Source organism: Natrix helvetica (assembly GCF_964273705.1).
Source record: "Natrix helvetica genome assembly, chromosome: Z".
NCBI classification, from domain to species: domain Eukaryota; kingdom Metazoa; phylum Chordata; class Lepidosauria; order Squamata; family Natricidae; genus Natrix; species Natrix helvetica.
This window is the reverse complement of record NC_138554.1, coordinates 33392543-33417664: the sequence shown is the minus strand read 5'-3', so window position 1 is coordinate 33417664 and position 25122 is coordinate 33392543. Positions and strand designations below refer to the sequence as shown.

The window sequence follows — 25122 nt, the reverse complement described above, 5'->3', positions numbered from 1 at the left end:
GGGACATTGGGTGTCTTCTAGTCCAACCTCCTTGTTCAAGTAGGAAATCCTATACATTTTCAGGCAAATGGTTGTCTAATCCATCTTAAAAATATGGATTTTACCATCATATTAATATGCAATAGTAATTTAACTGAATTTAAGGAAGATGCAATACATTTGGTGTGCTGGGGAAAAAAAATAAAGGCAAGAGTTAAACCAAATTGCATCTAGCCCTGCACCCCCAAAACTCTTTTAAAAAATAAAATTCTAATATGCTCCTCTAAGAAAAACTTTGACAGTTCCTTTTTCTAGGGTCACCTCCACCCAGTCATTTGACATAAAACTTTAAGGAAATGGAATAAATTGCAGGACCCATTTTTTGCAAGTTTTTTTTTCTCTTATTTGGTTGGGATGAAAATAATCATATAAAAATACTTTGATGTGAGTTAAATAATTTATATGTTAGGTACACCACTTGTATAGGTGTTCTTGCATAATGGTAAGTATAAGTATAATCTTTATTGTCATTGTGCTTAAATACAATGAAATTGGTTGCAATTAAAAAATAATTAATGGTTTTCTCTGGTTTCCAGAGATTAAGTTGTGATTATTAACATTCAAAGTTTTTCAGCAAATGTGCTAATTCCATACACACATTAAAATAGTGAGAGTAAATAAATTAAAGAACACATTTAACTTTAATTAAAGGATAGGATCATGCTTCAACATTCAGGTATCAGCTTTTCTCAACTTCCACTGGTATTTCCTTAAACATTGTTTCTTGATCCACCATGTTATTGACAAAGGTACAATAGGAGTTTTTGCAGATAAGCTTCCTCAGAGCTTCTTTGACATCTTTATTTCTCAGACTGTAAATCATGGGGTTCATCATGGGGGTAATCACAGTGTATAGCAAAGAGAAGAGTTTATTGAGAATTGGAGACTGTTTGGCTGAAGGGGCTGCTTAAATGGTACCTAGAGTGCCATAAAATAATGTCACTACAATGAGATGAGAAGAACATGTTGAGAATGCTTTCTGTTTCCCCTGGGCAGAGGGGATTTTAAGAATAGTTGTTGTGTCTAAGGCTAGCAAACATAAGGTGTCAATCAACACCCACCAAATGTCTGGATTGGTCAATTCCTGTAGGCGTCACCAGAGGGAGCTAACATTCTTCTGATTGGTTGACGGTTTGACAGCTGCTATATAAATAGCTGTCAAACCGGAGTTCACTGTTCTTGCATCTTCAAAATCTTAGTGCCGGAATAGCGAACCTATGGCACTCATGCCACTAGTGGCACATGGAGCTATTTGCCAGGACATGCAAGGTGTTGTCCTGTCAGCTGCCCAGTGCGCATGTGTGTGCTGGCCAGGTGACTTTAGCCTTTTTTTGAGCCCATTTTTGCCCTCCCCAGTCTCCAGAGGGTTTATAGGAGCCTAGGAAGGGTGAAAAAAGCCCCCCCTCCGGAGGCTTCAGGAAAGTTCCAGAACACAAAAAAATGGCCCTACCGGAAACTGGAAGTTTAAGAACGGACTTCCAGTTTGCTCATAGGACCGGTTTAAGCCCCCCGGAGCTTTCAGAGGCTTTCTGGAAACACCAGAAGTGACTTCTGGTTTGCTCGTAGGGTTGTTTTATGTTAAGGCTTGTGGAGCCTCCGGATGGCTTAAACCTGCCCTACGAGCAAACCAGAAGTGACTTCTGGTTTGTTCGTAGGGTTATTTTTTTCGTCCTCCAGAGCCTTCAGGAAGCCTATGGAAGGCTCCTGAAGGGGCTTAAACCGGCCCTAAGAGCAAACAGAAGTCTGTTCCTGAACTTCCGGTTTGCCCGTAGGGCCGGTTGTTTGCACTGCCTTAGTGCATCATATACTCCAGTGAGTCTTATACTCCAAAAATACGGTATATGTATGTTTGTATGTATGTATGTATGTACGTACAGTATGTATGTGTGTGTGTCTGCATGTGTGTGTATATTGCATTTGTGCTGATAAATCTATAAAGGGAGACTATTGATCTATTTCAAGCAATTTAGCTCTCATCAGCTAGCCATATCCTTACTGGGAATGGAAGAGATTTTCAGTCATCCAGGTTGTGGTTATCCCAAAGGTGCTTTTTTGCAGGAGGCAACTGAATTTTTTTCTTTCTTCTTTTAAGACATTTTGCTTCTCATCCAAGAAGTTTCTTCAGCTCTGACAGGAAAGTAAGGAATCACAAAACAAGTCAAGTTGCCTCCTGAAAAAAAGCACCTTTGGGATAAAAGGGAATTGATAATTAATTTCTGATGTACTGAAAATGATAGCATGCAGCAATGTTCACCTTATACAAAACATGTTTGTGAAGGGTCATTTTCAGTTTGGAACCTCTTGTTCAACTCATTTTCTTGGAATATCCATTACAGTTTCTCAAAATGCCAGTCATACCTACTGACAGAGGCACCAGACAGGAATCCCAGTGGGACAAGTGGTATTCCATTGTGAAGGGTCCTTGACACACTCTGTGCTTGGCTTTCTTGCACACATTTGATTAGATAAACTAGGTAACACAATCAGTGCTACATTGTGTTCCATTTGTTCAGACAATAATTATCTATATAAATGAACTGTGCATTTGATACCCAGATTTTAGGATCAGTTCTGAAACTATTTCTTTAATGAGTGAATGAATGACAACATTCTTACACCCTAATAATTGATTGCCTTTCTGAGTTTTCCTTTTAGATAAAAAAATATGAATGAGATCAAAATATTCCAAAGGAAAAAGGGTAAGAATAAACCTGTTCTTTCCATCCCCTCCCAGCCTTGTTAAGTGAGTCACAGAGTGATTGTTTTTTAAACACTTATTTAATGCTAACATATTTAAACATAGAGAGAAAAATAAATAGATAACAAATATATTCCACAATTGCTCCAGAATGCGGACATCAGCAATGCAACTTCATTGAAACAGTTCTGGAGATGTGGCTAGTTTAGGAATACTTTACTGCCAACTATAAGAGTTGAAATTCAACATTGCTGAATATTTAAAACATTTGTTTTAAAGATTTCTGAGTCTTTTACAATATTCAATAATTATCAATCACCTGTGAAATACATTCTTCAAAACATCCCTAATGTCTTTGTTTCTTAATGTATAAATAAAAGGATTCAGAAGTGGGACCAAAATTATACTGAAGACACTTACTAACTTATTCTTTTCTAAAGAAATTTCTTTAGAAGGCTTGACAAAGAGGAATATGGTGGAACAATACCAAATGATCACAACAGCAAGGTGGGAAGAACATGTGGAAAAAGCTTTTTGTTGACCTTTGGTGGAAGGGATGCGTAGGATTGTGGAAATAATGTACATATAGGAAAGAAGGGTAATCATACAGGAGCCTATAATAACTATAACAGCGATGAAAAAAAATGTTAGCTCAATGAAACGTGTATCTGTACATGACAGTATGATCCAAGAATGAAGGTTACAATAGAAATTATTGATCACATTGGACCCACAGAAGGACAGTATTGTAACCATGCATGTGGGTATGCAAATAAGAAGGAAACTCCCCAGCCAACATCCAAGAGCTATCTTACAAGACAGGTTGGTAGTCATGATAGTGCTGTAATGCAAAGGATAACATATGGCCAAATATCTGTCATAAGCCATCACAGCTAATAGCAACTGTTCAGTGCATCCAAAAGAAAAAATGAAATATAACTGCAAAATGCAGCAAGAGAAAGATATACTTCTGCTTCCCCCTAGAAGGATGGCAAGGATCTTAGGGATGGAGGCTGTTGTAAAACATATTTCCAATAAAGCAAGATTGTAAAGGAAAATGTACATGGGAGTGTGGAGATGCTGATATGTTATTATGAGAAGGATGATGGAGAGATTTCCTAAGATGGTCAGAAGGTATATGGTTAAAAAAAATATGAAAATGGAGAGCTGAAAATGTGGTGAGCCTGGGAAGCCAAGAAGAATAAATTCTGTAACCCTTGTGGTATTTAGTTGTCCATGGTTCAGCATTTCCATCTGAAATGGAAAAAAAATACCAAATTTATGAACAGAAGATTTCACTAAAATGTAACAGTACTAATATTAATTTATGCTATAATATCAGTGCCGCCAATATGAATTATTTTACAATATTACATTTTTTCTGTACCTTTCATTTTGGATATCTTAATTTATCATGATCTATATTAGTGACTGATATTTTTATGAGCAACAGCAAAATGATTTTTAGAAATGCCAACAGACTAATATTTGTTATTGACAGGATTTGAAATGAAAGCTAATGAAAGGCCTTTCCTTAAAAGAAAAGGATACTTAATATATTTATCAACCAAGTTATCTGAAATTCTTTTACATAACATGGTTCTGTCTTATTTGTGATAATGCAATAAAATGTGACAATATAGTAAAATTATAATGATATTTAATAAAATTGACAGCATATCAAAAAACCCTCAACATATCCTGCAATAAAATAGCATGGCTTTTCTGAATATGGGACAATTGCACATTTGTCTTCCAAAACTGAAGAAGAGATTTTAACAATATTCCTCTCTTGGGATGAAATCAGAAACTGACCCAACTGAGGGTCTAAAAGTTTTGGGAATCTGGGTGGGAAGGAACAGATGTCTGCTGAAGTCTAATAAGAATAAATGTTTGTGGATTTTAGAATGCTGTTATGCTAGGAATTTTTCAGCTTTAGATCTTAATGAGTTTGCTTGATCACCATGCTTTATCACGAGCAGGGCCTGCGAATCCACAAATAGGAAAAACTGACCCACAAGATAAATGTCTGCAGGCAAAGGCTTGCCTGTCGCCGTAGCCGCCGGAACCGGAAGTGCCTGCTCCCTCTCTCCCGGTGGGCTTCCCCCGCTTCTGGGGGGGCACAGGACGCCCCGGAGAGGTGTCCTGCCGAGGGAACGGCTCGCGGAGGGTCCTGGCGTCGGCGTCGGCTGGCGGGGGCTCCTCCGCTTCGTTCTAGGCACCGGGGAGCAGTATCGGAGGGCGCCCGTGTGCGCGCGCCTCGCCCCATGCCGATCGGAGAACGCGCGATTGAACGAAGCAGCGGCAATGTGGTGAGAGGCTGCCCTTCTCCATTCCCTCTATTTTAAATTTATGGACCCTTCAGCATCTTTTTAAGAAAAAAAGTTAAACTTTCGGACTTTTGCCAGAGGTGCGGCTAGAGGGAGGGGGATTTCCCCCCCTCCCTTGGACAAGCGGCTTGAGAAGATTTTGCTTTCGCCCTCAGGGGAAGGAGGAGAGGGGAGAGCCAACTAATGATGCCTCACCCTTTTAAAAGTGACTTTCATCGGACTTAGCTCCAGAATTTATGGGTGAACTGAGAACTTTTTGAATTTTTTAAAACTTTATTATGCCTCTGAGCCCAAAGCTGGCAGGGCAAGATGGCACACTTCCGTTGTCTTCATGAACTGTGAAACTTGACTCCACCTCTAAAATTCAGGCTTCCGGTCTTTGTCTCCGAGCCACCCAGAGGAATCTTTTGTGGATTGTTCTTCTTTGAACTCTTTGGGGAAAAAACTTTCATCTACTGCTAGACTGACTAAAGAAATCCCCATCTGTTTGGATCCTCTGCCCTTTGGATTCGCCTGCCTGCTCTACTTCTCCAGCTGCCCAGTCTCTATTTTGACAGACTTCCTTGCTTTAAAAACCATGCCTCCAAAAAGACCACCTCCTGGAAAGCCTGGATTTGCTACTTCTGCCCCAACGTCTGCAACGTCTAGCCCAGCTACACAGTCAAAGATAACAGAACTGATGCAACCCAAGACTACAGAGATAGACTTTCAACAAATGCTTCAACAAATTCTACAGGGCCAGGAGGAAATTAAGAAACAGTTAAGGGAAATGAAAGATGAAATCAAACAGAACCAAGCCCAAATCTTTAAGAACTCACAGAGACTGGACCTTGTGGAGGGTGGGGTGGCGGAGGCGAGGGGGGGGGGTAGAGGCTTTACAGAAGGGGAACAAAGAACTTGACATCCAACAAATGAAAATAGAGTTTGAGAGAATGTCCTTTTATCTTAGATTTCAAAATGTAATAGAAGCAGATGGGGAAAACATAAGGGACATTATGACTAATATTTTAGCTGAATACCTACACAAAGATAAACAGCAGATGGATTGGGAGATAGACCTAGCTTATAGAGTGAATTCAGCATATGCCAGAACACATAATGTTCCCAGAGAGGTTCACATTAAATTTCTTAGGAAAACCACAAGAGATGAAATACTGGGTGTGCAAAGGGGGCAAACATTGACATACTGTGATAGGGAGATAACCATTCTAAAGCAGATTCCCAAAAAAATTAGGGAAAAAAGGAAAAATTATTCGCAATTGGCGAATAAACTATACCAGAAGGGGGTGTGGTTTAGATGGTTGATGCCTGAAGGTATGCTAATATTCTGGGAGGAGACAAGAATCAGAATTAATACACCCATAGAGGCACAGGCCTTTATGGAAAAAAACAAAGCCAACCTAGAAAAAACAGAAGATACTACAATGGTCATACAGGACACGGGAGGGGCCGGAGCTCTGCCAGCGGGGGGTGAAGGGGCAACACCAAGAAAACTCAGATCACAAAAATAAATAAGGAAATCACAATGTTATAAACAGACCGAAAGTAAATATGAATTTATAACTAGACTATATATTATAATTATATAAATTGATTGAAAATTATTTTTTCTAGAATTAAGATGCTGACTTTTTATGATTATATATTAAGATTTGATACTTTGATGTAACCTAGGAGTTTGGAGGGAGGGGGCGTCTGCCACATTTGCAACTGCCAAAATTTGTAATTCCACCTACCCCTTTTCCACATAAATGTTTTTAAAAAAACCAATAAAACTTTTCTGGAAAAAAAAAAAAAAAAAAGATAAATGTCTGCAAAGATTTTCCTGTAAGTACAATTGGTGCATAATTATGGTGTCCAATTGTACTTTAAGCTCCTAACAGAAGAGCCATTGGCAAGTAAAGTCAAGAAAACCTTTGCAGAAGTTTATTTTGTGAGACATTTTTCCTACTTATGGATTTGGGGCCCCTGCTCATGGTCAAGCACACCTTAATAACATCTCATTTTAATTAGTGGAATGTGTTTTACATAAGTCTCTGTTTAAGAAGGCTTGGAAGGTACAACTGATTTAAAGTGCATTGGCACGGGTAGTTGTGGTCATGAATATACCCATGTTACACCATCCGTTTATTATCTGCACTAGCTTCTAGTAATTTCAGGGTACAATTCAACATATTCTTATTATTTGTGCACTTCATAGCATAGGCCTGATATGATGAAGAAGTTGAAGATGTTAATCAAATGGAAAAAGTGGTGATTAAAATCCTAAAAATCGAAGAGGAAAATGAATATAAATAAATTAAAATTGCTGATATTTATGTTGATTGGTTTGTCTCTGAAAAGAGTGGAATATTGAAAGAGGAATTAAATGGAGGGGAAATTTACCCCAGATGGCAAGATACAGAAGAAGAGAAAACAAAAGAATTTATGGATTTAAAGAGAGAAATTTTATTAGCAATATCATTGATAACACTTCCAACAATCAAAGATAAGCTGATTAAGGAAACAGAAGAAGGGCATTGAAATTACATGAGAGATTTTATAAGCAAACAGTTGCTAAGAGGAGTCCACACAAAGTTAATTAAGGCGATGATGAGAGAACTGACACCACAAATGGCAGAAGATATGAGACTGTTTTGCTACTTGAAAGATACAGGTTGATAGATGGAAGAGTATAATTTAAAACTAGCTAAACTTAGTGAAATTTAGTGATAATACATATAGTTAAATAAATAATTGATAATGATAATAATGTATACAATGTGTAGTGTTATGATAAGTAATAACTGGATATGAATATTGAATGGTAGCCATAAAAGGAAGATTAAAACCCTTTTGGATTATATTTAAAGATTAATAAAAAAAGAATTAAGTTAGATTCAGTTAAGTCTTGATTATTAGAGGGAAAAATGATATGATGCAGGATATAGTCAAATAAAGGAGGGATAATGCTAACAATGTGTGTGTGTGTGTGTGTGTGTGTACAACATAAGGAAATGGGATGTAAATTGTAAAGAGTGATATGGAAAGAAGGATAGAAAACTTTGCTATTAAATATTATGGATGTTTAGCTAGAATAGGACATAAGGATTTAGTCTCATTGGAAGATTTTAGAAATAGTAAATGAAATGCCAGTATGTGGTTATGTATTAAATCTTGGTATATTTTATGATGAAGGACGTTTAAACAATTACAGTCAAATGAAAATGGAGGTATGATGACGGTAACATATATAAATATCTGAGTTAAAATACTTGAGTTAATATTAATTATGATTTATGACTGTGGAAGAGATGCACGAAAGTCTTTTGTAACCAACTGGTACACCTTCTACAGTATGTAAAGAAGGAAGATTTTGTGTTTGTTTTGAAAATTAAAATAAAAAAAAATTATAAAAAAAATTGTAGAAGTCAAACATGGGAAGGAAAAATGTATATGGATGGAGTTTTGCAATATTTACTTTTTACAAAGTGGCTCGACCTAGTTTCCTTTTGTTTAAAGAACCACGCTAAGTTGTCCAGGATGGTTATCAGCCCTATTACTAGCTAGACAATTTATTTATTGTTGTTACTGAGGAAATAGAAAAAGGCAGAAGATAATTATACATTGAATCCTAATTTTTTTTTTTTACTCAACTTTAATACTGACGAAAATGTTCACAAATTGTTTAAATACTATAGAAGAGGGGGGATTTTTCAACTAACAATGGATTTGTGTTGCTGGCAGCAGTTAATGTTGAGAAAGAGAAGCAGCATTTTATATCTGTATATTCACACTTACAGAGAAATGCATCCTATTGTTCTCAATAGAAGGTAGATCTCAGCATTCTGCAGTTAAAAAAGACAGATGCATGGAGAAATTATTTTATTTATTGTCATTCTTCACTTGGATTAGTTCTGGGCAGTGTGTATTATAGAATTGGAAAAATAGAATCTTTTTAAAGAGAAATATGAATAGGACGATCCAATTTGCTTCTTTAAGAGGACTACAATTTATGGAAATTCTATCTTGATAATAAAGGCATGAATGATATATAGAGTGAGGATACAATTTCCAAACAGGGAAAATGTGTTTTGGATTAATGCCTTTTTGAGTAGCGCACTGGTAACAATGGAGTAACCATCATCACCAAACAAGTTTAAATTCTAACACAGAAGTCCATTGTTGTGGATGTAAATGCAATATCTTATCACACCAATATTACTGGGAGAAGTGCAGAGAAGAAATCTTTTTTTCTGTCTTTTCTCCTTATACGATTATTCAGAATCCTAATCATTCACTTTTTCCCAATTGACAGGATATATTGAAGCCAAACAAATTTGGAAGGAAGGAGCAGAAAAGATAAATTAGCATTCAAATGTAGTTCAAAATTGTAAGGAATATCTTTCCTAATCAATTACCCATTTGAGAAGTTGTGCTTCCTTTAGAAAAATATAATATGGAAATTCTCTGTTAAAATTAACTACAGCTAATCAGAAACTATAAAACATAAGAAGAGAAAATCAGAAAAAAGTGTTACATGGAAAAATATTATTATTAAATTTATCTTACCTTCACACAAAATCTTTGGTATATTTTAGCAGTAAAACTTTCTAATGATAACCTTTTCCTAATGGTACCCTTATTTTCTGAGTAAATGTTTCAATAATCCATGAACAAACCTATATAAATTTTGCATAATGATTTGTAGTTTATCTTTCTTCTATTTGCAGAACATTAAACTTTCTTAGCATTTTATTTACAAATGGAAAGCAAAAGTATCCAGAAATGCTGGAATTGGTGTGTTTTATCAAACTGGATTCTAGTATATTAACTGAAAATATTTTTAAAATATTCATGTCATGGTTAATTTAATCCCAGTAGACATATGTTTCTACTGGCACTTTAACAATCTAAGTAAACTATTTAGAGAGAATAAAATACACAGAAGAAACAATTTCACAGTACATAACAATTTTGAGAAAAGTGAGGCATTAGGAAGTATGAATTCCATAGCAAACTTGAACTTTCTGGTTCAAGTTTGAAACAAAGAGTACTGGATTGTGACTTAATTTTTGTGGTCCTAGGAACAGTTACAAATTAGAAATGGATACCAAGGTAATATACACACACATAAATAAATGAACGAACACATAAATACATACCAGTGGTGGGTTACGACTGGTACGCCTCGGTTCGGGCATACCGGTGCTTGCTGAGAGCATCAGGTATCATTCCGGTATGGTCCTTCGGAGGGCCCGCCCACCCTCCTTACCTGTATTTTACCCAACCGGGCCATTTGCTTATGTACACGCAGCATATGGCACCTCTGCGACATTCCGCCAAGGAGCTGAAGCATCGCAGGGCAGTAGTGCACAAGTGTGTGCAGTGTGCACATGGTGGAAGCCCAGCTCCTTTGCAGCATACCGGTTGCAACAGGATCCAGAACCCACCACTGATATGTATAAAGCGCTAACCCTCGCAAGGGCCGATGGAGTCTGGGTTCTCCTGGCCCTCTTCGTATGGCTGCCAGTCCAACCTGTTGCCTCCCTGATGCACTTTTACTTACCATGGTCACCTGATGGGGTGGTGGTCAGTCTCTTCTCAGCAGGCAGGTAATGTGGCTGGTTGGAACTTCTTTCTCTTTCTCTATCTTCACTTTCTCTTGAACTGCCTGCTGGGCTCTCTTTCCACACCCTCTGCTCCTTCGTTGTTTCCTCTGCTTGCCTCCTTTCACTCAAACTCTTTTGTCCCTCAGACTTGGCACACTGAAGCCTCTGCTATCCTATTCCCTTATTTCCCTCAGGCTAGGCCCACAGCAGCCTCTGCTATACTATTCCCTTATTTCCCTCAGGCTAGGCCCACAGAAGCCTGTGCTATTCTATTCTCTTTTTCCCCCCTGGCTTGGCCCATAGAAGCCTCTGCTATACTATTCCCTTATTTCCCTCAGGCTAACTCACAGCAGCCTCTGCTATACTATTCCCTTATTTCCCTCAGGCTAGGCCCACAGAAGCCTGTGCTATTCTATTCTCTTTTTCCCCTCAGGCTAGGCCCACAGAAGCCTGTGCTATACTATTCCCTTATTTCCCTCAGGCTAGGCCCACAGAAGCCTCTACTAGCCTATTCCCTTATTCCCTCATCCTGTGCGAACGTCCAACTCTATTTTATTTGAATTAACTACAACGAGCAAAACAGGAGAGAATCGCCCGTTCCTTAGCCTGACAGCTATTTAAGGGAGAGCTGTCAGGCCGAGGAACCAATCAGGAGAGCAGATCAGCCCGCCTTCAGCCATGTCGCGCCTGATTGGCTAAGGCGCAGCATGGCTGTTGCTGGCTGACAACAGGGGGAAATCCCCGGTCGTAAGTCGGGGAGGAAAGAATACAACACTCCTTCCCCCCTAGCGAGGACGCATGCGTAACAGTGGAGCATGCGTAGTCGCTAAGATAGGCTGGGCGGCGGCAACGGAAAGCCCCTCGGTGGGTGACGATAGTCTGCGCAGCCGCCGCTTTGTCATCCACCGGGAGCTGCTGGTAGGCCTGCGCCATATCCAGTTTCGCGAAAATACAGCCCTGCCCCAGGGAGTGGAGCAGGTGCTGTACGACAGGGACTGGATAGGGGTTTGCCTGAAGGGCCAAATTGATGGTGGATTTAAAATCGGCGCAGAGGCGTATGGAGCCGTCGGCCTTCACAGGGACCACTATTGGGGTCTCCCAACGCGAGTAGTCAACAGGCTCCAATACGCCCTGTGCCAGCAAGCGGTCAATCTCCTCATCAACTTTGGCCCTTAAGGCAAAAGGCACCCTGCGGGCCTTCAGCCTAATGGGAGCAACCTGGGGATCTAAGTTAAGAGAGATGGGGGTGCCCTTGTATAGTCCCAGCTGGCCGTCAAAAACGTCCGCGTAGGCGGAGATGACAGCAGCTACGTCAGGGGGCGTGTCTGAGATGGAGTGCACCCCCTGCACTGGGAGACCAAGGGCGGGGAACCAATCCAGCCCCAGTAATGCGGGGAGGGGCTTCTCAACTACTAAGACTGGCAGGCAACCCGAAAACCCCCCGTATTCAACCCGGACCGTATAGCAGCCTAGGGTTGGGATAAGTGACCCCTGATAGTCTCTTAGGGCCACGGGGCTGGCAGTCAATTGGCGTTTAAGGACGCCGGGGCAAAGTTTGTTAAAGTCAGCCCAGGCAATTATGGAGCGGGACGAGCCGGAGTCCACCTCCATTTCGCAAGGCGCGCCCTCAATGAGGACTGCCGCCTTGATCCTGTCCGCACCTGCGGAGGCCTGGTAGATCGCCTCAGCAGGGGCGGCTGCTGGGCCTGGCTCCACGGCGTAGCAGCTGGCTCTCGTGCGCGGCTGGCGGCGGGGCTGCTGCGGTCCTGCTGTCATCTGCTGGCCCGTGGCTCCTTGGGGTGGTGGTGGAGGCAGCACAGCCCGGCAAACTTGGGCCAAGTGCCCCTTCTTTGAACACCGGCGGCAGATGGACGCCCGGAATGGGCAGGTTGACCGGTCGTGGCTGCCCCCGCAGCCAAGGCAGGCTGTCGAAGCCTGGCGCGGAGGTCGCGGATTGCGGCGTCTCTGTAGGTCTGCCAGGCGAGCCACGAGCTCTTCCTCCTCTTCAGCCGGGCTCGGCATGGGCACCAGCTGATCAATGAGGCAGGTGCGCGCTGGGGACGATGGAAACGGGTGGCGGTCCATCTCAGCAGCGGATTGCTCTGACAACTCCACCGCCGGTGCCTCAGCGACCGCCTCGGCCAAGGTGACTTCTGGCCGAGCCAGGAGACGCCTCCTCAGCCGGCGGTCCTTGACTCCGCTGACAAATTGTTCCACCAGGTTGTCCTCCAAGTCCGGGAACTCGCAGGGTATCGCTGTGGTCCGCAAGGACTGGAGGAACTGGCTGACGTCTTCGTGCGGCTTCTGGACGCACTGACGGAATGCGTACCGCCGGGCAATTTTCGATGGGGTCGGGGCGTAATGTCCCTTCAGCTTGGCCATCAGCGTATTCCAGTCGAGATCGTGGACGGGTGAAAGGGCTGCCAACGCCCGTGCGGCGTTGAACATCGGGGTTCCACAACTACTGAGGAAGAAACTGCACTTTTCCTCCATTGGAATACCCCTTTTCCCGTTGGCTCACAGGAAGCACTCGAAGCGCTCCAAAAATCCCGTCCATCCTTCTCCGTCGGTTCCGAAAGGAGCGAACGGGGGAAGCGAAGACATAGCGGCTTGAATTGTGCGGCTCGGGGAGCGAACTCAAGCGGCTGTATGTAGAGGTCAGGCTCCGTCAGGGTCGTCGCCTCAGAAGGATCCCACCTTCGTCGCCAGTGAAGAAGTGTGGGGAAAGACGAGGCTTGACACACTGAGGAACGTCCAACTCTATTTTATTTGAATTAACTACAACGAGCAAAACAGGAGAGAATCGCCCGTTCCTTAGCCTGACAGCTATTTAAGGGAGAGCTGTCAGGCCGAGGAACCAATCAGGAGAGCAGATCAGCCCGCCTTCAGCCATGCCGCGCCTGATTGGCTAAGGCGCAGCATGGCTGTTGCTGGCTGACAACAGGGGGAAATCCCCGGTCGTAAGTCAGGGAGGAAAGAATACAACACTAGCCTATTCCCTTATTCCCTCATCCTGTGCTATACTATTCTCTTTTTCCTCTCCAGCTTGGCCCAAAGAAACCTCTGCCAGCCTATTCATTTCCTCCCCTCAGGCTTGGACCCTCTTCCTCTCACCTCCTCTCTCCATGCTTCCTCCCCGGCCAGCCCCTCCTTCCTCCCCTTGCACTCCTCCTGTCTCCTCCCCTTCCTCCCAAACCCTCAATTTATTCCCTCCCTCCTGCTATACATACATAGGTACCTACAGTCCAATGTGCTACACAACATAGGAAAATTTATTGGTATTCAGAGTGAAATTCCAAGTGGTCAATATTTTTTTTATTCCAAAGATAAAATGAATTAAGAAAACTCTGGTGAAAGAGGTCCATCATTTCTGTCTATTTCATAATAGGAAACAATGCTGAAGAAATGTTTCCAAAAGAAGTTTATTGGTTTTTAAAGTTTTTTTGAGGAAAGGGTAGGTGGATATACAAAAAATATTTTTTGGCAGCTCCATTGTGCCAGAGGTAGGAATCTCTCCAATTCTCACAACTTTTTACAGGAGAAAAATATATATAAAAGATAAGCAGAAACAGCATCTTATTATACATTGTATCAACCATGTGTTCAATCATCTCTTTTGCCACTTTCTAAATATATCAACAATTAAAATGATATTCCAGATATATTTATTTTTGTGACCTGAGTCTTTCCGTTATTGTTCCCTTCCCTTTGTCCCCAGGAGGAGCCGCAGCCCCTCCCTCCTTCATGTCTTGTGTTTTGTCGCCTTTTTCACTACTTCTTAAATTTCCGTCCTCTAGGAGGGCACTATGTTTTTTGATGAAGGCCTCTGCCTCCACAACTGTGTTAATTCTAATTCTGTTTCCCTCCCAGAAGATCAGCATAACCATCTAAACCACATTCCCTTATTATATAATTTTTTTGATAAGGAGGAATACTTCCTCCTCTTATCTCTTATTTTTTTCGGAATTTGCTTAAGAATGGCAATTTCTTTATCTTTATATTTTAGTGGTCCCCCACTCTGAGCCCCTAGAATCTCATCCCTCATGGTCTTCCTAAGAAATTTAACATGTACTTCCCTTGGAACATTATGTGTTCTGGCATACACTGAATTAATCCTAGAAATCAGATCCATATCCCACCACAACTGTTCTTTATCTCTTTTAATATATTCTGCTAAAATTGTACTTATAATAGATCGCATCCTCCCACATACATCCCTGCGGCCAATTCGCTCTCACAGGGAGGGGCTTCTCCAGGTGCTGTCCACTAGGCAATGCCAGCGGGCGGCGCCACGGAGTAGGGCCTTCTCTGTGATGGGCCCAACCCTCTGGAATGACCTCCCCCCCGATATTAGAACCACCACGGACTTCCGCTCCTTCCGCCAAAAATTGAAGACTCACCTGTTCAGATTAGCTGGCCTGGCATAATTATAATTGTTATAACTGTTACCTCCTGGAAATATATTTTTAACTGGTATTTTAAGGGTATTGTTTTAAATTTAATTGATTTTAGGGGTTTTAAAGCCATATTTATATTCTTGCTGTACAGTTCTTTTAATTCTTTTAACCTCCTCCATATTTATTTATTCACTTATTCATCTGTTTATCTATTTAATGAATTTTATTGTGGATGATGTATTTGCTATGTGGACTGTACACCGCCCCGAGTCCCTTTTGGGAGAGGGGCGTTCGAGAAGTGCAAATAAATAAATAAATAATAAATAAATATTTAAGATCTTCATCTTCTGTCTCCGGTAGGTTCTGGAATCTGAGAAAGAAGTTCAATTTCTATCTTTGCCATAAAATTTTCCAATTCTATATTCCCCTTCTGGACTGCCTTAACCTTCTCCCCCAGCCCAGCAGCGCCCTCCTCTAGCACCCCAATTCTCTGTTTATTTTCTGTTATTTGTTGCTGGACATTTTTAAGCTCATCTCTAAAATCTGCTACCTCCTTTTTCAACTCATTTTGACCCTGCATAATAGTTTGAAACATTTGAGGAACAGATAAATCCTTTGAACTTCCTCCAGTCTTTTCTTGTAAAAATGATGAAATTTTTGTCTGTTGAATCGTTGGACTGGATACAGTAAAAGTTGGTGCCGAGGCTGCTTTGCCTGTAGGTGGTTTTTTGGGCCCCATTGTCTAAGTTCAGAAAGAGTAAAGATCTTTTGCAAAAGAAATGGTGTCTGTGAAGCGCACAGTCAAATGAGTCCGAGAAGACAGGCAAATCCAAAAGTGAAAATTAACCCTCTGTCACAGTTCCAAGCCAGGAAGTCACTCAGAAAAAACAAATCAAATATTCCAAATCCAGAAAGACCACGTAATAGGAGAGGCTCCAAGAGTCCTTCAGGGGGGATAATATAAAGCCAGACTTTCTTCAAAGGTAGTTTCAAAAGGCAGACTTCATTTATAAGTGCGAAGAAGAAGAAGGAAGAAGGCCATCTTGGCTCCTCCCCGGGACCAGGAGCAGAACATTAAAAACTTCCATAAAACTTTCAAAATGACTCAGCAATCAGCTCCTGCAATTATGATATAAATCTTTTCACATAGTTTGTTCAAGTGGCTAATTCAATTTTTGCTCTCTATCTCCATTCCGAGATTGAGAGATAGTCCAAATGCCGCTTTGCCTGAGAGGGGTAGAAGAAGAAAAAGAAAAAAAAAAACCTCCAATCTTCCTACTTCAAACAGATTGAATCCACAACTTGTAAAAAAAGCTGCTACTCGTCAGTTGAAAGCAATTAAGGAGATTGGAGCGAATTTCTCACCTCTAGCACCTCAGCCATTGCATGTAGTTAACTCTTAACTTCCGGAATCCATTCAGTGAAAGTGCTGTTATGCACTCCCTATGCTCCCTGGAGATCCCCCCCATGGCTGCCGCCTATCCAGGGGGTTCCAGCAAGCCGCCCTAAGGCAGGTGGTCCCTCCAAGACCCCCTGTGCTCCTAAAAGGAGCCCACCAGAGAAGCGAACAGCAGTCCAACGTCCGTCGCCTATGGAAACCGGAAGTCTTCCAATGCTGAAGAAATGTTAAGTGATAGTGTCTAGCCTCAGAGGGTTCTTCAAGGGAACCTGGCCCATATATTTTAATGGGAAATGTGGTCGCTCAGATACTTTAATTCTATGCTATTTAGGACTTTAAAGGATAACATTAAGATCTTAAATTGTATTCAATCAATGTGTGACCACTTGGGCAAGAATGATGTCTAGGTAAGATAAGACTTAAAAATCCTAAATAGCCAGACACACAAACACACACACACAAACACACCCACCCACATACCAGGGGTGGGATTCACTGTTTCAGACCGTTCAAGTGAAATGGATGTTAATTTTAATCTGGTTTGCTGAACCAGTGGTTACAAGGACTGCCTGACCCTGCCCACCCCTCCCCTCCCAGGAGTCTCTACATGACCCATTTTGGATGCCAGGTAAGTGCAGGACCCACGCAGAGACTCTGGGAGGGTGAAAAACTAAAGTACCAGAAGTCTGGAATTGGGCCCGTTTCTGGCCTCCAGAGGGCCTCTGGAGCCTGGTGGAGGCCATTTTTGCCCTCCCAGAGGCTCGAGGAAAGCCTCTAGAGCCCGGGGAGAGCAAAAAATGGGCCTAACAGAAGTACCAGAAGGAATAATAATAATGAATATTGCCTCCTTGCCGTCACTGCTATTCAATCACAATGACATCTAGTCAGGGATGTGCGGTCAGGAGAGGCAGGAGAGGAAGAGCCTCACCGCTCTCATCATGAAAAGAAAAAAAAGGGAAAAGGGAAAAGGCATACGTGGTCCGATTCCCCGCCTTCCTGAGTCAACATGAAGGGGACCATGGACCGCACTCCGCCGGCTCGCGCTCCGCGGTCCCCTTCATGTTGACTCAGGAAGGCGGGGAATGGGACCACGGGTGCAGGAGGCTGAGGCTGCCTCAGCCTCTTGCACACATGTTCTCATTCTCCGCCTTCCTGATGACGTCACCAGCCTCACCAGCCATAAACCTCACCGCACGTCACTGCATCTAGTAATTAGATAATCACTGAAGTTGGATATGCTGTGAGGAAGAAAATCAGTATTTAGAATCACCCTTTATTCCCATATTGCATCAGAAACCTCATAGAAAATAAAAACAAAAATATTTATAAAATGTAATATTTTTATTTAGAAGCAGAATTATGATCAGAAGTGTGTGTGTGGGGATGTTTTATGGGAATTGGCAATTAATATCTTGTGTACCTGAAATGCTGACAGAGGGCAATCTGAAATGTTTACCACCTAAATAAGTAAAATTGCTTATTTCCATTTGGAAGTTCTGAGTGTGCAGATTTCTCTGTGAATATTCATGCCATGTTTTTAAAATGCCAGTCATACATTAGTTGAATATTTCTGTTTTGCCTTAGTAGTTTTAGTGTTATCTAATCAGCTAACCTGAGGGGAAAATCTGATAGACCAGTGGTCGGCAAGCCACGGCTCGCGAGCCACATGTGGCTCTTTACACATTTTAATGCGGCTCTTCTGTGTGCCGGGCGCCCGCTCCCCTCCCTCCTCTCGGGCACTTCAAAACAAGCGCCCCTTTCCCTTTTTTCTTTTCGACCCACAATGATTAGGGAGGATCCTGAAGTCAGGCGGGGACGAGAAGCAAGGAGGTAGAAAAAGAAATGGAGTCTAAGGAGCTTCCCCCCGCCCCCTCCCAGCAAAAATCTAACCGGGGAGCCGGGCGGGCAGTAGCAAATTAGCCGATCACGCCGCGTGGGCAGTAGCAAATTAACTGATCACGCGACGTGATCGGCTAATTTGCTACTGCCCGCCTGGCTCCCCGGTTAGATTTTTGCTGGGAGGGGGAGGGGGGAAGCTCCTTAGCCTCCGTTTCTTTTTCTCCCTCCTCGCTTCTCGTCCCCGCCCGACTTCAGGATCCTCCCTAATCATTGTGGGTCGAAAAGAAAAAAGGGAAAGGGGCACTTAAAGGTTCAAACAGTAGAGCAAATGCTTCAGAGGCAACAGTTTTCATGGGGAATTAGAACAGAGAGCCCTGGAGTTTCGCTGCCCACCCGGTCAAACCTCGCTTTCCTCGCATGATTGGCTAATTTGCTACTGCCCGGCTCCCCGGTTAGATTTTTGCTGGGGGGGGGGGAAGCTCCGTCTCTTTTTCTTCCTCCTTGCTTCTTGGGGCTCCACCAATGGGGGAGCAAGGCCCAGCACCAGGCTTTGGGCTAACACAGGGGTCTGCAAAGTTGGCTGTTTTAAGACTGGTGGACTTCAATTCTCAGAATTCTGGGAGTTGAAGTCCACCAGTCTTAAGAGCCAATTTTGCAGATCCCTGGGCTAATATGATTGATGCCCTTGGTGGACTTCAATTCTCAGAATTCTGGGAGTTGAAGTCCACAAGTCTTCAAGCTGTCAGGTTTGAAGACCCCTTGGGGTTTTTTTCCTAAAGGGTTAGGGATGCAAGGATCTTGTAACTTGACAGCTTTAAGACTTGCGTGCTTCAAATGCCAGAGTTTATTGAAACTAAAAACAGTGTACCATCCTATGTATTTTCGGTTTTAAAAATGTGGCTCTCAAAATAAATTTCAATCGTGGTTTTGGCGAGATTTGGCTCAGTTGAAAAAAAAGGTTGCCCACCACTGTGATAGACCAACATTTGCAGCTTTCCTGATGTCTTATGTTAGAGAAATGTTGAAGGAAATAACAGAGTTGGGAAGTCCATCAGTGGGACAAATATTGTTCCATTTTGTAAAACAATGATTGCAGAAATCTTTATATCATCATCATCATCATCATCATCATCATCATCATCATCATCATCATCTTAGCCATTCTCTAATTATATTCACTGCAGGATAAAGGCCTCTTCTGCATGTTTTTAACCAATATGGTATGTGCTTTCTTTTGTCAATTGGGCCTGCAATACTTGCTGATGTCATTGATCCATCTTGTTTTAAGTCTCTCTCATTTTTGAAGAAGTGGGATCCATTCTATGATTGCCTTGGTCCACCTGCCATCAGTTTTTCTTGCTATGTGACCAGCCCATTTCCATTTCCATTATTTGACTATCTTGATGATACTGTATTCTTTTGTTTGTTCTCTAATCCATGTGCAAGTCTTTCTATCTTGCCTTGTAATGCCAAGCATGTATCTTTCCATGATTTTTTGCATCAAGTTTGTGTCCATGTTGTACTAGCATATGTTAGAGCACATACTGATCAAAAAAATTTCTCTTCAGGAAAAGGGGGGCTTTTCTTGAAAATTATGCTTAGCTTGCTAATTGCTTGCCAATCACATCTAACACATCATTCTATTTCTTTTATTGTATTGCCATGTGTATAACATATGGACGCTAAATTCATAAATAAAATACACATCAAGTAAACAGAATTTTGCAGGGTGCACTACGTTCTGTACCCATTTTATTAATATATGAGTAAATGCAACATTTTCATAATCAGATAATTGGTTATTTTCTGGAGATTCTTTTACATTTAGAAAATAAACACAGGAATCTGATATTCAAAATAAAAAAGAAAAGAATAATCCCATTCCTTTTATTTCCACATGGTTTTCATAAGTGATTCAAAACATTGAAATTAAAAAATTAAATACTCTTCACCCCGGCATTTTGGGCTCAAGGGACAGTTAGCCGCCAGCCAATCGGAGGAAGGGATGGGAGAAATAGAGAGGCATGGAGGGAGAAAGTGTTTTGTGTTGAGTTTCCAGTTGCTTCGGGTCCGAGCTAGAAAATTTAATAAATCCTTTGCATTCCCCCCACCCCAAAATGCTGGGGAATAGCTAATAAATCCTAAAACAGGAGCCTTGTCTGATTCATTTCAAGAACTGATAGTCCCGGGGGGCTAATCAGAAAGAGTAACAAAATACTGAATAATTACCATCTTGTTAAAGCAATTATTAGGCACAGGAACTAGTCAGATTTCCCAAGTTCATTTCTTTTCAACAGAGATAAACCCTTTTCCCTTCCAAACAAAACTAAGAAAATTATTCCATCCATAGATATAGCATTTGAAGGGAATAATAATAAATAAAAAGTAATAATTTAATTGTTAAGCATCTGTAAAAACATATGCTAACAATCACTTGCATTCTTCCTGCAAAATCCTTTATAGCCACCCCTATCTCCTCCAGGAATCAGCACGTAACTATGCTCTATCTCAAATACCAGAGCAATCCTCACACCTTTTGTGCTGTTAATAAGGGGACCAAATGGGCAATTAAGCAAACAGAGAAGGAAGGGAAAAGATAACAAAACAAAACATAAACACAGCCAGGAAGGATGTAAATCTAAGTTAGGATATATGCCTGAGTTTTACAATGTAGTTAGATTACATGACTAGAATAATTTAGAATAATTAGGATATCAGTTTGAGGGAGCCTGAATGTGTTTTCAAAATGTGAAGTATACCTAGGGTTGACACGTGTTGGGGAATCTTACCACAGAACAATGGTGAACTCTTAATAATACATATTTAAGCCTGTGCAAAGATAAAAGAGAGGAAATAGGCCCTCTCAGGAGAAAGAAATCTTCCCCAGCATTTTGGGGTGGGGGGGTTGCAAAGGATTTATTAGCTATTCCCCAGCATTTTGGGGTGGGGGGGAATGCAAAGGATTTATTAGATTTTCTAGCTCGGACCCAAGGGAACTGGAAACTCAATACAAAACACTTTTTCGCTCCATGCCTCTCTCTTTCTCCCTTCCCTTCCTCCGATTGGCTGGCGTCTAACTGTCTCTTGAACCCAAAAGGTCGGTGTGAACAGTATCTCTCCCAAAGGCCTGTGGGGAAAGGGCTGGGGGCAGAAGAGAAGGACAAACAGCCAGGTACCTCTCAGCGGAGGCGAAGTGATAAGAGGTGGATCACTGGGGGAGAAACCCTGGGGGCGAAATAGGTGGGTGAAGGGCAGGAGAACAGTCCCATTCCACACTAGGATACGCATCTCGCTTCTCCCCCCCCTCCACTAAAGGGACATCAAGGAAGGGAATGTCACTGCATTTATTAGTTATACGGTAGAATGAACTGACTTCTTATCTATAAGCTTCACTGCGCATGTCACACATTCCACATTCCTTCATCATTATTATTTCACCTTGTACGTCTGCCAAGGCAAACAGGAACTCTGCCAAATGTAATCATTAGCTTAGTAAGTTTTATTTTATTTTTCTTTATAATAAAATGTAGAATATATCTCGGGTTTATTTGCTTATTTAAGAAGTATGCTTCAAGGAAGTGCCACGATTTCATACCTCCTTAATTCCAGGGCTCAATTTACCCCTGACAGGGAAGAAGCTAGGCAGCTGTTACATTGGGGTGGGGTGGGAGGTGGCAGGCCAGCAACGCACCTCGCACCCCATTCCCTCTCATGCAAAAAGAACACCTCCCACCAAGCCCCAATAATAAGGGTGGGCCTGGCTGCTTCCCTTCCCCGACGTCCCTTTAGTGAGGGGTAACAGTGGGGGGGAGAAGCGAGACATGTGTCCTAGTGCTATGGGAGACTGACAGCTCCGCTGCGTTCCTTGCCTTTTTGTCCTTGTAAAAAAAACCTTGTGAGTTCAACTTGCGAGGTTTCTTTTTTTATAAGGGGCTTCACTAGATGAAAGAACGCAGTGGTAGTGCTAGGATAAGCACCTCACTTCTCTCCCCCCCACCTGCCACTCACTAAAGGGGCGGCGGGGAAGGGAACTAGGCAGGCTGCCTTTACTATTGGGGTGAGGTGGGCAGTGTTGGGCCGTGAGGCACGCCTTTTACCCTTCCAGGTCGGTCATGTTCCTCACCATTGTGTCCAGGGAAGCCCCTGGTTAAAAAAAAAAAAGAAACCCTTCTCGTGACTTCAAGTGTTTTTTGCGCGAGAGGGAACAGGCAGGAGGGGGTAATCGCATTGCTGGCCTGCCGCTCTTTTTGCGGCGGGCTCCATGCACGCGAGGGTACGGGACCTGAAGCACTTTGCTTGGCCTGCAGCTCTTTTTGCATCAGGCCCTCTTTTTGCCTTGGAAACTGTACCAATAGGTGGTATAGTGATAATAGTGGGGACCAGTTGTGCATGCGCTTAAATAGTTTGGGACAGGCTTATTTTCAGGGGAGGGCTTATTATGGCGCATGCTCTGAAAAGCCCGATTGGGCTTATTAGCAGGGCATGTCTTATTTTCGGGAAAACATGGTAAAGCTGCAGTGGCATTGGGAGACTTGGGGAAAAAAAGATTAGAGGTAGATTTTTATGTGGAAAATTTATCTATATTTTCACTAGAAGTCAAAAATAACTTGATGGCACATGATCAATCAATCAATAAATTGATTTTATGAGTTATAAAGTTAATTAACAAGAAAGAAAGAAAGAAAGAAAGAAAGAAAGAAAGAAAGAAAGAAAGAAAGAAAGAAAGAAAGAAAGAAAGAAAGAGAGAAAGGAAGGAAATGAGAGAGGGAGGGAGGAATAGAGGGAGGGAGGAATGGAGGGAGAAAGAAGGAAAAAGGGGGAAAAGCAAAGAAAAGAAAAATGATTATGAGATGGTGAGTTTAGCTAATGAAATTCAAGAATGTAAGTAAAAATAGGACTATTCTAGGAGTCTTTTAAAAATAATTGAATTATACTAATTATTCAGTAGCAAGACAGTTAAGGACAGTTATGCCAAGTAAGAAAAGAAATTGGCAAAATAAGGAGATTGGATAATTTAGTGTGACCCACTGGATAGTTAGATTTCCAGGAAATAAGTCTATTGTTCAAATAGGATTCAGTCTATTGTACAGCTGTATGAAATCTTATCCTATCAAGAGAAAGCAGATGGGATTAGGAGATAATAAAATAGCCCATTTATCACATGTTCTTTTTCTTGTTCTTTGTAGATTCAGTCACTTCTTGACCATTTCAGATATGGCACAGCATTCAAGCAGTGTTTGAGGGTCATGTAAAAGGGATTTATGGTTATGGTGGAGATAGTATTGATTCAGGCTTGCTAAAATAATGATTTTAAGTGTTCAGAGGCAAAGTGCTTGTTGTATTAAATGGCTTCATATCACAAGAAGTATAGTTTTTGGATGCAATTAACAATTCAATTTAATTCATCCATTGAGATCGGCTGATGGTTAGTGAAAAGCACATTTTTGAATATCTTTAGGACCAGATACACATTCTATTATTTCAAACAACAATAATAGGTTAACATTGCTAAGAAATTGCATTAAAATGTATTGATGCCTTACAGTGAGATTTGTTTCAAAGTTGAGAAGTCATGAACTGAAGTTCCCTGTTCATGGTATGTCATGGTCTTTCCATGTCTATCTTTGGAAAACAGGTTTAATAAATATACCAATATAAATCAAAACCCAATGTGTAAATTTAGCTCAGTCTAAAAAGGTTCAGATGGAGAATTAAAGGAAACCTTGATCTTTCAGTAGAGGTAAATAAGGATGCTGAGACCATGAAAATTGAACAGGAAGGAAAAAGGTTTCATCTTTAATGAAAACTGAGTGCTTCAGTTTTCCTTTATCTTTTGCTTTAACAGATGGAACTAGAATATGTCTTTTCCATTATTGGTTGAAAGCTAGATAAGAAAACTTATCCTGTCCTATTAAAATCTGGGTTCAAAACCAAATAATGATGATGCCAGGTGGAAATTAGAAATTTATTTTATTTTATGCACATCAGTTTGCAAGAGGCAACTTTATTTTGTGTTTTGTGTGTGTGTTTCTGGCTGAAGGAAAAGGAGTTGAAATTGAAGTCATTATCTATTTTTATTGTTACTTTTATTGTTTATTTTGTGCATTTTGAAATACTTTTTTTTACTTTGAAATGCTTAATTAAAACTTTAATTTCTAATAATGCAATTATGTCCACTGTTTGAAAGCCTTTTAAATACCTTTATTTTTTTCTGTTGATTAATCTAGTACTGATACAAGAGGGTTGCTTGCTTCTTTTCCAGCAAACAAAAACAGAGTAGAATTTATATTGAACAGTGGTTGGTAGTTTAGGACAAAAAAATATGTTTAATTTAACTTCAGTTAACATAAATATATAATAAATTACTCTCCATATGTTTAATATTTCCCATTGCTTTCATAATATTACTTAGCACTAACTTCTGTAAGCCCTTTAAGGAATTCCAGAGCATTAGAGTAGTCAGAAGTAGGCCTACAATGAGACAGGCAGCAAATAAATCTAACAAATAAATTCATTTATACCTGATGTTGTGTAGTGGGCTTCAGTAGGCAAGAACCAGACCAGCATAGCTGCAACAGCTTTTATTGACTCAAAATGGAACTGGGGAACTGCAGGCAAATGCCTGTAATTTATACTCTAGGCCCATAGGGCCTTAACCAATCATAGAACTAGAAAAAGTCCACCCAAATATAAATGTTCTACATTTGCCTCCAAAACAGTTGGGGCCATCTAAAAGTTAGTTTCACTTTAGCACAGTTAACACAACTATATACGTACATTCAATACAAAATAAATACCTGAAATCTAGAATGAGACACAATTATTAGAT

At 41.3% G+C, this 25122-nt stretch overlaps 1 protein-coding gene across 1 annotated transcript in view; it reads right to left on the bottom strand.

The window, feature by feature from the left end:
* Nucleotides 1-718: 718 nt before the first annotated feature.
* The window catches only part of LOC309401482 (olfactory receptor 6F1-like), a gene marked incomplete at both ends in the record, with an annotated part of 35366 nt that continues 10962 nt past the window's right edge, over nt 719-25122 (bottom strand). Inside the window, 3 exons of the mRNA XM_081970544.1 lie at nt 719-945; nt 1668-1764; nt 3068-3991. Of these exons, the coding sequence (XP_081826670.1) occupies nt 719-945; nt 1668-1764; nt 3068-3991 (1248 nt within the window). The remainder of the gene's footprint in view (nt 946-1667; nt 1765-3067; nt 3992-25122) is intronic.